The sequence below is a fragment of the Trichomycterus rosablanca genome, chromosome 15 (genome assembly GCF_030014385.1).
Source record: "Trichomycterus rosablanca isolate fTriRos1 chromosome 15, fTriRos1.hap1, whole genome shotgun sequence".
Classification (NCBI taxonomy): domain Eukaryota; kingdom Metazoa; phylum Chordata; class Actinopteri; order Siluriformes; family Trichomycteridae; genus Trichomycterus; species Trichomycterus rosablanca.
In genome coordinates, this window is record NC_086002.1 from 23,854,039 (window position 1) to 23,866,564 (window position 12,526).

Below are 12,526 nucleotides of genomic sequence, written 5' to 3' on the forward strand. Positions count from 1 at the left end.
AATATCATGACCTGATACATTAGTGATCGTTCCGGCTGAGGAGCAAATTAAGTCCAAAATGTGACCATGTTTATGAGTTGAGAAATCCACATGTTGATACAAATCGAAGCAGTTTAAGAGTGACAAAAAAACAGTAGAACCAGGAGATACAGAGTCAATATGAATATTAAAGTCACCAAGGACGACCAGTGACTTGGACAGAGAACTGACAGTGGTTAGGACCTCACCAAGTTCAAGTAAGAAATCGGAGATGGAACTGCTAGGAGGACGGTAGACTAACAACACAACAGTTGGACAAGGGCCCATGATCCTGAGAGCCATGTACTCAAAAAGAGCAGTTTCCTGCATCTTACACATGGCTAATTTTAATTTACTGCTGAAAAAGACGGCTAGACCCCCACCACGACCACTCAGCCTAGGAGCACAGAGATATTTAAATCCAGGTGGATTGGCCGCGTTTAGATGAAAGAAGTCGCCTTGTGATTGCCAGGTTTCAGTCAGGAAAAGCAAGTCCAGGTGATGATGTCCGATGAGGTCATTAAGGAGGACGGCTTTATCAGACATGGAGCGGCAGTTGAACAGGGCCAGGTTTAGCTGACGACATTGAGCAGATGAGGTTTGAACAAAAGTGGGCAAGACCTTGGATCGTGGGACCTCACTTAAAACACTAGAGTCCACTCCTCGCTGGAACATCGATGGGTAGCTCCTGCGCCTAGGGATCAATCCGTGAATCACAGGAATACTCGAGACAGATGACGAATGCACAATGTGTTGATGTCTGTTGCCACGGTGGATGTAGTATGGTCGACGTGTAATGCCAATGGAATGACATAACTTGTAAGTTGAGGAGTCAAGACGATATGAAGAGCGTAGATGATAAAGTTCAGCGAAGGAGTAAACACGCTGAGAGATTTCTTTAAAATCCGGCAGCTGCCACATGACTAGGTGAATAATCCACAGGTAAGTGATCCAGACAGTCCCCCAATCCCCAGAATTACAACCTCAGATCAGTAGAAGAGTCTCTGAAGTTGTTTGAATGGTCCTTTAACCAGTTACTCTTCACTAATAAATAATTATCAAAAGTTTTAGATCTTTTCTCATAATTCTCATAATTTCAGTCATTTTAACTCAGAAAGTTTACATTCAAAAAGTTTTCACTAAGTGAAACTTCACTTAGTTCTGATCAGTAATCATCAGCCCAAATAAAATATCTGTAGTCAAAACCCAATTTACTGATTACTCATATATTTTAACATACACAGTGGTGCAGTGGTCTAAGGCACTAACACACCATGAGATTATACTAACCTCAGATCAGTAGAACATCCTTCATCTTTAAATTTAAGTGGAGGATCCATTGACCGGTCGCTCTTCATGGAGACACAGCTGGGTTCAGGTGAATCTGGTCTCGTACCCTCCATCACACTGGAGTAATACTAAGGTAAAGGTAAAACCAAACATAAATAACTATATAAAAAAGCACGAGGGCACCTGAACGTTTCAGTTTCAGAGAAACACTAACAAGGACATGATACAGTAATCACACAGCTTAGCTAACTAGCAGCTAGTGTAATTAATCCTACAAATCTAAAATAAGTAAATAAATAAACTGTATGTCTTAGCTGGGATTTAAAACCACTCTGTAATGCTTTTAGTTTTACACCAGTATACCAATAACTCAACCAGCGCTGATCTGATTTAACATTCTTATATAAATGAAAGTGTATTAATAACAATCTCACTCTCATCAATGTGTTAGATTAGTGCTTTCTTTATAATCACACACAGCGTGGACACATTATCAGTAATGAATTCCAACCTTTCTTCAGTAAAGTTTGAACTCTTGATGTAATCCTCTCATACATGTTTATTATTTGATGTTTTATGTTTATTATTGATTGTGTGTTTCTGTTATTTTGTCCACCGCCTGCAGGTATGTATATACGAGCGCGCTGACGTCACAACATCTGTGTAACGCTACATTTTAGTATCAGATGAAAACAAAGAAGCAGTTTTCAGAAATCTCTTTATCCTGTTTTCATTAATCGTGGGTTTGTGAGTTCGTGTGGATGAGAGAAAAACACAGAAGACTAAAGTGTAAAAAATATCTGTTGTTGTTCACACGCCTAAATAACGGTGTTAAATGTGACGCAGTTTTACTTATCGAACAAATATCAGGTAATAAAATCAATCCTAAACATTTCTACATCAAATACAGATTAATAACATTTACATATTACAACTTTATATTCACAAACTCACCGTGATTTTCTAGAAAACTTTATATTTCTCTCCACATAAACCGAAGAGCTCACTTTCACTTTACTCCATGCAGTCTTCAACTGCTCCTTCAAATCTCCCACTTCCTGAGTTCAAAGTCGCGAGTGTACTCTGAAGCTACAAAAGAGACGATTTTAGTTTTCAAACAAACATACAGAATCAGACAATAAACAAAAGTATATGTGGGATCTTTGTGAAGAAAAGGTTGAACAGCCTTTTCGTGTTACTTAAAAAGAGCAGAGATGCAATATTTTTTAAATTCAAACAATTTGTCTACTTGTGAACGCTGCACTCAATGTAGCGCGCGGTCGCCATTTTATTACCACAATCCAAAACATCCGTTATACACATAAGCTGCGTCCGGAATCGCATACTTAGAGAGTATGTACTAGATTGGAGGAAGTATGCACTACTCGGCCGGTAAAGAAGTACGTACTTTCAGTACAGAAGTATGCAGTATGCACACTAGGGTTGCCAACTTTCAGAACTGGAAATAAGGAACAACGTGTTTGCCTGAGTGCGGGTTGCACCTGTAAACAATATTACGGGTCTCACACCATCATAGGAACATTATCAAAATGTTTAATTTTAGCTGCTTAACGTATATTACACTGCTCAAAAAAATAAAGGGAACACTAAAATAACACATCCTAGATCTCAATTAATGAAATATTCCAGTTGAAAATCTTTATTCATCACATAGTGGAATGCATTGAGAACAAAATAACATAAAATTGATCAATGTAATAAATCAAAATTATTATCCCATGGAGGTCTGCATTTGGAATCATACTCAAAATCAAAGTGGAAAATCCAATTACAGGCTTATCCAACTTCAGTGGAAATTCCTCAAGACAAGTTAAAATGAGGCTCAGTAGATTGTGTGGCCTCCACGTGCTAGAGGTAGCATGAGACGGTGTCTACAACCCACAGAAGTTGCTCAGGTAGTGCAGCTCATCCAGGATGGCACATCAATGCGAGCTGTGGCAAAGAAGGTTTGCTGTGTCTGTCAGCACGGTGTCCAGAGCATGAAGCAGATACCAGTCAAGTCAAGTCAACTTTATTTATATAGCGCTTTTTACAATAGACATTGTCTCAAAGCAACTTTACAAAATCCAGGACCAACAGATACAAAAAAAAAAAACCTGCCCCTGTTGAGCAAGCCGAGGGCGACTGTGGCAAGGAAAAACTCCCTGAAAATTACAGGAAGAAACCTTGAGAGGAACCACACTCAGCAGGGCCCATCCTTCTTAGTGCTCTCATGAGCACAAACACAATAGCACCAATTAATAATAATGAAAAATTATCATCTTTGTCATCTTTTGCTCTGTTTTGTTTTCCTCCCACCTCTCCACACTCTAAAAAATGATTCAGACATTATTTTAGACAAACTCAAAATTGTAACCTTTTTCAACGCATTATTTTGCTTTAGTACATCATACCAATTTTGAGTTGAGCCAACTAAAATATCTGAGTTGTCTGAATGAAGCAAAGAAGAGAAAAGCATCAGGAGAGCTCTGAGTACGTTCGGTCACCGCGCATGCGCACTTCTCCGAGTTGAGTTGTAACGGACGAGGACGACCCTGAGGACGCTGAGAACTAAAATGTTTAAGTAAAAAAAACAGTTTAGTAAACTTGAAGTAAAATGTTTAGCCAACCTTAAAAATCTAAAAGTTTAGCTGACTTGAAAATGTAAGGCAACCGGCTGCCTCACCTTTTTGAGTTTTCTCAACTTCAGGAGCCCAAGCAGTTGTGCAACTTGCTTTGCTAAGTTAGGTTGTTAGTTCACTCAAATCACTATTTAAAGTTGGACAAAATTACAATTACTATTTGACTGTACTTGTAAAAAAAGGTTGATTTAACTTAAAATATTCTTTTAAGTGACCTTTTAGGGAAACTAAGTACGAATGTCTGGAAATTGATTTATTTGAGTGGTAGTTACATGTGCTTATATTAAGGCAATAGTTTGCATGGATCTTTCTATGTTGGGAGAACTTAAAAAAAAATGAGTTGGTACAACTTGAATTTGTAGTCCCTCATTTTGACTTTATTTAGTTGTATTTATTACAAAACCTGAGTAGATTCAACTTAACCCACTCAAAATATTTAAGTTGACTCAACATAGTGATTTTAGTTATACTGTGATAATTTATTTAAGTATATTTTAAGTGGCTTAGATAGTTTACTTAATAGAACAGAAAGTTAATTCAACTCAAAAAGATCCATGCAAATTATTGCCTTAATTTTTTAAAGTAATTTTAACACCTCACGCAAAAGAACAACGAATCAGAATAAAAATCATTCAGAACAAGAAAACAAGCTTAACTAAGTTAACTACGCTGTCACTTATACCTCACTTATTACTAATCTAAAATATAGCTCTATACGAACACATTTCTTACACAACACTGTAAAGCCTTCCAGTTAACGTAAGCCATTCCCAGGAAAAAATGTACTGTGAAGTTTTACAGTAAAACTGTTAAGTTTACAGTTGAACCATAATAGTTCACAGTTCTACTGTCATTTTTACAGTTTGACCATGAGTACAACTGTGAACTCTCATGTTACCATGAAGTTCATTCTAACCTTTTCAGTGTTTAATAATATTGACTGTGAAGTTTACAGTAAAACTGTTAAGTTTACAGTTGAACCATAATAGTTCACAGTTCTGCTGTCATTTTTACAGTTTGATCATGAGTACAACTGTGAACTCTCATGTTACCATGAAGTTCATGGCCACCTCCTCTGGTGTTTAATAATATTGACTGTGAAGTTTACAGTTCAACTGTAAACATAATATTGTTGAATTGTAAAATTCAGTCAACTTACAGTTTACAGTTCAACTAAGAATAGTTCATAGTCACCTCTTCTAATGTTTGATGTTTACAGTAATTTACAGTTTAACTATGATCATATAGGTAAATGACAAGATACAAATATCATGACAATAATAATGTATATAATATTTATGTATTATTTAAATGATGTATGTGAATGAAGGGAGTGTGTGTGTGGGGGTAAGTTAATTACATTACATGAAAAACATGTCAAAAAGACATTATTTACATCTAAAAAATTTGATGATTAACAATATTCTAATAAAAAAAGAATACAGCACAGATCAACACATATTTATAATACTACAAAAATACAAATAACCTCATGCAGACAGGACAAATATTACATTACATCAATATTACATCAGACAGATGACTTTATAACCTTTTATTCTGCCTGTTCTGCGCAAACCTCTCTTCTACACACATCATGTCAGACATCATGTCAGTCTGGACATCTGGGCATGCGCACATGCGCACTTGATTTGAGACCGTTATTTCAACCAAGTGTCTCGAGCTTCGCGTCAGGTGAACCGCGGAAATACAAATTTAGTCTCAGTTTCAGTGATTTAATTCTCAAAAACGAGTCTGTTAAAGTCCGCGCTGTGTATCTGCTTAAAGATAAAGTTCCTGCCACATGTGTTATTGAGTCAGAACTTATTAAAAGACACAAGAATCTGACGACGGTAATCTCGTCAACGGTTAAACTGTTATCTGGAAAGTGAGAAATGGATAAAAAGACGTTAGTGAAGCGGCGCGCGCTAAACCCTGAAGTTCGATGGTAAGTCATTAACTTAAACAGTTTATAATAATAAACAATGATATCTTTACTATGCCTAAAATGTTATTAAAAAGAAATGGCCATTTTAGAAAGCCGAAAATAACACAGGTGTCAGGATTCTATGTCTTCAAATTAGTTACGTGGGACGTTACTAAACTATAACATTAACATTAACAGTCTGTTATCTGACGGTAGTTGATTGTGCGCTTTTTAAATGTTTAGTTATGCTTGCAACACGTTAAGACTGGTACAATTACTTAGTTTTTGCTGGACCTCCACTATTTTAAGAGCAACAAGGTTAATGTCCACATTTAATTAATGTAGAGAAATGTATATGCCTTATTTATACACATATCTCTACATTAATTAAATGTGGACGTTAACCTTGTTGCTCTTAAAATAGTGGAGGTCCAGCTTTTTCTTTTGAATGATTGTGTGCTTTAAATTATTGCTGTGAAGCTGAGGCAGTTGATCAAAGTTTATATGATTTATTCAGAAAATGTCTATTAACACACATTTCAGGTTTTTCCTACTCTTATAAGACTTGGGCACCACCTAAGCCCAAGCCAAGTGACCACACCACGTAAGCCCACCAACAACCCAGGGAAAACACTGCATTTGTGCCACTGTGTTTAAGCTATTGTAGCATTCTTATTTTAAATATGAAATTAAAAACAGTATTTTTATTTCAGGAAAATGGCCACATGTCAAGGAAGGCTGCTGAGTTTGAGAGAGTCTTAGGCTGCGTCCGGAATCGCATACTTCCATACTCAATAGTACGCGAAATGAGGACGCGAGAGCGGTTAGTATGTCCGAATACATATTATACACAAAGAGGTACGCGAGAAGTACCCGGATGACCTACTTATTGGGCAGCCATGTTTGAGTATGCAAGCGATGCACACTTGCGGTCCGCTAATGTATCCCATAATGCAACTGGAGCTGCGTAGGCGTTCGAAGCGTAATAAGAAACAAGAAAGATAGCGGTCCTCTGTTTACAAGTGTAAGTAAGATAAATAAAATAAAACATTTTAAAGACGAATTAATAACAAAAATATAAATATCCAAAAGTTTGGCGAGTGGGGTTTGTAATGAGTCTGTAACCATGGTGATATTACGTCATCACGTCCCACGTCATCACTTGACGTTGGAAAGATGGCGGATGTAGTGCGTAGCAGTGTTGTGTGCATACTGCATACTTCTGTACTGGAAGTATGTACTTTTTTACCGGCAGAGTAGTGCATACATCCTCCAATCTAGTATGTACTCTCTAAGTATGCGATTCCGGACGCAACTCTGGTGTCCAACAGAGAAGACCCGGGTATTGTAGATAACAGTATCTGCCTACATTTATATCAGCACATAAGGACATGTGTTCCATATTCTAGTTCATGATAGTAGCAGCAAGTTTGATATTCAGTACATTGCTTTACTATCACATCCACAGAATGTTACTGTTTTTGTAGCCTCAGATAACTACATATTCTAAATCATTTCATTCTAGGACTATGCTGTAAAGGAGAAAATTACAAGGAGGCCTGGATCTGGGAAACTTGAAGTAAGTGCTAGTTGATACAGTTTTGGTGCTGACAATGTCTATTCATCCATTCATTCATCCACCTTTGTGCCCGCCTGCCCAACTTCTGTTGGGTGTGTTACCACGAGGTGAATGCTAAACTGTGTACTGATTGCATAGCTGCTGATATAAATTATTTGATTCTTTTTCTACTAGTGAATCAGACGGGCCATGCCGATCCATCTTAAGGCAGTCAGAGCTGCTAAAATAATGACATTTAAAAAAAAGATCTGTCTGCGTCAGTGCATTAGTGCAGATGAAGGTAAGTCATGTTTTTCAGCAATAAATATTTTTTGCACAAGAAGTATTAATGGTGAGATCACAAAGTTTATATATCTCGTCATATATTGAGCACTCAAACAACAGATTATATATAAAAAATAAAATACACGGTACTTTGTCTGTCACTTTAACTTCTGCTTAAGATCAATCAATCTATTGAACATGTATAAATATATGTTTGCATTTATATATTGATACGCTCACCAAGTATATGCTTTATGATACATCAGATGTAAGACATTGCTGATCAAGTATATTAGGGCCCCTGTAGCTTAAAGGTGATGACGGTAAATGTTTGATTATTAATTTATTATTTTTCAAAGGTGGACAAACATATTTTTCCCATGGAGGAGGTCCAACAAGTGTAGGAAAACAAGAGGTGTAATTCATGTCACAATTCACACCCCCACACACACTCAGACATAGGACACATCCAAGCACCCAATACTGCCATAATTAAATGCATAGTGAATGATTATGAATTAGATTTTTCATTATGTATGTATAGAGTTTATATACAGGGGTTGGACAAAATAACTGAAACACCTGGTTTTAGACCACAATAATTTATTAGTATGGTGTAGGGCCTCCTTTTGCGGCCAATACAGCGTCAATTCGTCTTGGAAATGACATATACAAGTCCTGCACAGTGGTCAGAGGGATTTTAAGCCATTCTTCTTGCAGGATAGTGGCCAGGTCACTACGTGATGCTGGTGGAGGAAAACGTTTCCTGACTCGCTTCTCCAAAACACCCCAAAGTGGCTCAATAATATTTAGATCTGGTGACTGTGCAGGCCATGGGAGATGTTCAACTTCACTTTCATGTTCATCAAACCAATCTTTCACCAGTCTTGCTGTGTGTATTGGTGCATTGTCATCCTGATACACGGCAACGCCATTGGATGCACATGGTCCTTCAGAATGGTTCGGTAGTCCTTGGCAGTGACGCGCCCATCTAGCACAAGTATTGGGCCAAGGGAATGCCATGATATGGCAGCCCAAACCATCACTGATCCACCCCATGCTTCACTCTGGGCATGCAACAGTCTGGGTGGTACGCTTCTTTGGGGCTTCTCCACACCGTAACTCTCCCGGATGTGGGGAAAACAGTAAAGGTGGACTCATCAGAGAACAATACATGTTTCACATTGTCCACAGCCCAAGATTTGCGCTCCTTGCACCATTGAAACCGACGTTTGGCATTGGCACGAGTGACCAAAGGTTTGGCTATAGCAGCCCGGCCGTGTATATTGACCCTGTGGAGCTCCCGACGGACAGTTCTGGTGGAAACAGGAGAGTTGAGGTGCACATTTAATTCTGCCGTGATTTGGGCAGCCGTGGTTTTATGTTTTTTGGATACAATCCGGGTTAGCACCCGAACATCCCTTTCAGACAGCTTCCTCTTGCGTCCACAGTTAATCCTGTTGGATGTGGTTTGTCCTTCTTGGTGGTATGCTGACATTACCCTGGATACCGTGGCTCTTGATACATCACAAAGACTTGCTGTCTTGGTCACAGATGCGCCAGCAAGACGTGCACCAACAATTTGTCCTCTTTTGAACTCTGGTATGTCACCCATAATGTTGTGTGCATTGCAATATTTTGAGCAAAACTGTGCTCTTACCCTGCTAATTGAACCTTCACACTCTGCTCTTACTGGTGCAATGTGCAATTAATGAAGATTGGCCACCAGACTGGTCCAATTTAGCCATGAAACCTCCCACACTAAAATGACAGGTGTTTCAGTTATTTTGTCCAACCCCTGTATATATAGATTTATACCACAATACATTATTCAGTTATATAATTGTATATATTACTGTATAATACAATTTTATTATTGTATAATTATATACTTGTAATATAATATACTAGTATACTAGTATATACTAGTAATATAATTGTTATTATATAACAAATACAATCTATTACTATTATTTTCTATATTACTATTATTATAGAACATTTAACATTACATTATAGAATGCCAAGTTGGTAAATGTGTTATCAGTTTACCATTTAGAAGGAATCCTTACCAGTTGTTTTTGTGCGTGTTTGAAATTATACCGTTGCTTAATAAATGGCAAAGAGCCAAAGATACAGTTCTGACTTGTGAGATCTATACATTGTATTGTATTGTATAATTGATGTCAAAGTATAGTAATTATAGTCAAAGTAAACTGTGAAGTTCAGAGTAAAACTGTTTACCAAGTTTACAGTGGAACTGTTAAATATCACAGTAAAATAATCAATCAGGTTTACAGTTTTACTATGAAATTGTTATAGTAGAACTGTGAAATAATTTTTGGTCAAACTGAAAGTTTGCAGTAAAACTGTCAACTAGATTACTATGAAATTTCACGGTAGAACCATGAAGTGGCCAAATTACCATCAATTCATAGTAAAACTGTAAAATAATTCAGTTTTATTGTGAAATTGTTTACAGTAGAACTGTGAAATAATTCAGTGTTTTACTGTGAAAGTTCATAGTGGAACTGTCAACTAGATTACTATGAAAGTTCACAGTAGAACCATGAAGTGGCCAAATTACCATCAAAAATTCATAGTAGAACTGTAAAATATTTCACAGTTTTACTATGAAATTTCACAGTAAATTTTTTCCTGGGTTGACTAAACTTCCCAAAACCTTAAGATATTCACGGTTAGACTGGACTGGTTTCTGCTCTCGCACTCGCTCTGTTCACCACAACACTGGAAAACGGGCGCTAAAACAACAAGGTAAACACACTGTGATTGGCTCTGACGTTAACCCTTGCGTGCCCTCACTACTGCATGAAAACCCATATCCTCCACACTAAGATGGCTGCGCAAGCAACAGGTTATGGGCCCAGGAGGGACATAGGAAATCGATGGAGCAAGTTGTGTTTTGACGGAGATGAAAATAATTACGAACTGTGGGAGACAAAGTTTCTAGGACATCTGCGTTTACAGGGACTCAAAGAGACGATACTGAACCCGCCCGATGCAGAAGGTAATGCAAATGAAGACAGAACTAAGAATGAAGAAGCATATGCTGAACTGATAAGAGCCTCTCACTAGTTATGAGAGAAGCGGCAGATGACAGGAGAAAAGCTCTTGGAATACTGAGAGACTATTACGCGGGAAGAGGGAAACCCCGCATAATTAGCCTGTACACAGAGCTGACATCCCTCCAAAAATCAGCGACTGAAACTGTAACTGGATACATTATTCGGGCGGAGACCGCCATTACTGCATTAAGAAATGCAGGTGAAACACTCAGTGATGGACTGTTGATTGCCATGGTTATGAAAGCTTTACCAGTCATATAAACCATTCGTCATACATATTACCCAGAGTAATGACAATATAACCTTTGCAGAATTTAAGACTAAAATAAGGAGCTTTGAAGATACTGAGAAATATCAAAGTAACTTCAGTGATGATAATGTGATGAAAATTAACTATGTACCATCACTAAGAAAAAGCAAAGACAAAAATACAGACACAGATATAACATGCTACAACTGTGGACAAAAAGGGCACATGGCCAGAACGTGTACAAGCGGGAGCCGCCGTGCACAAACTAAGTGGTGCAACTACTGTAGAAGTGGAACGCACAGGGAGACATCCTGCCGACGCAAAAAGAAGGACGATGTGAAAAAGACGACCGACGCAGAAGAACACACGTTTGTTTTCAAGTCAAGTGATTTTCAGGAATGTGGACTCAAACAGAAAGGCCTTATGGTTGATACAGGTGCAACTTCACACATAATTACTGACATCAGAAAATTTAAGAACTTCGACGATGCATTCCAATCTGAAAGTCATACCGTTGAGTTAGCAGACGGTAAGAAAACTAGTGGCATAGCACTAAAAAGGGGCAATGCAGAGGTGTGCTTGATAGATCGTGACGGACACTTTGTAAATGCAACATTAGCGAAAGCACTGTACATTCCTTCATATCCACATTTTTTCAGTTAAAGCTGCAACAGCTAATGGAGCTTCAGTAAGTTTTCGCCAAGGATGTGATGAACTTATTCACAAAAATGGTACAAAATTTAACATAAAGGAATACAACAGACTGTACTATTTGAACATTGTTGAGAAGGAAGATGGGGACAGTTGCAATGGGTGCTACGACATTCAAACCTGGCATGAGATTCTTGGTCATTGTAACTATGATGATGTTTCCAGGTTACAAAATGTAGTAGAGGGAATGAGGATCAAGGGTAAGGTTGAAATGTCTAAAGTGAATTGTGAAGTCTGTACTCTGTACTGTACTGTACTGTAGGAATAGAGAACCTGATGTGCGAGCTAAAGCAGTATTTGAGATGATCCACACTGATCTAGCAGGTCCTATAGATCCTGTGGCAAGAGATGGGTTTAAGTATGCCATATCATTCACAGATGACTACTCAAGCTCAGTGTTTGTGTACTTCTTAAAAGCAAAGAGTGATACTGTCAAGGCCACTGAACAGTTTTTAGCTGACACAGCATTGTATGGGACGGTAAAGTGCCTTAGATCAGATAATGGCACAGAATTCACAGGAAGTGATTTCCAGACACTTCTTAGAAAAATAGGCATAAAACATGAGACTTCTGCACCATATTCGCCACATCAAAATGGCACAGCAGAGCGGAATTGGCGGACACTTTTTGAGATGGCTAGATGTTTACTCATAGAAAGTAATCTGCCAAAAGAGTTCTGGACGTATGCAGTATTGACTGCTGCAGTAATCCGCAACAGGTGTTTTAATAGCCGTCTAAAACAAACACCATACCATACAC

The 12,526-nt window shown here is 38.0% G+C and overlaps 2 protein-coding genes and 1 pseudogene across 2 annotated transcripts in view; 1 reads left to right on the forward strand and 2 right to left on the reverse strand.

Moving 5' to 3' along the window:
* LOC134328722 (NACHT, LRR and PYD domains-containing protein 14-like) overlaps positions 1 to 2,312 on the reverse strand; it is a 32,701-nt gene extending 30,389 nt beyond the window's left edge. Inside the window, exons 1-2 of the mRNA XM_063009903.1 lie at positions 2,263 to 2,312; positions 1,309 to 1,436 (exon numbers count right to left, since the gene is read on the reverse strand). Coding sequence (XP_062865973.1) covers positions 1,309 to 1,421 — 113 coding nt within the window. The 5' untranslated portion in view covers positions 1,422 to 1,436; positions 2,263 to 2,312. The remainder of the gene's footprint in view (positions 1 to 1,308; positions 1,437 to 2,262) is intronic.
* The window catches only part of LOC134328803 (uncharacterized), a 450,585-nt gene that overhangs the window by 392,665 nt on the left and 45,394 nt on the right, over positions 1 to 12,526 (forward strand). The gene's annotated exons all lie outside the window — the stretch shown is intronic.
* LOC134328715 (zinc finger protein 271-like) overlaps positions 1 to 12,526 on the reverse strand; it is a 525,414-nt pseudogene that overhangs the window by 285,005 nt on the left and 227,883 nt on the right.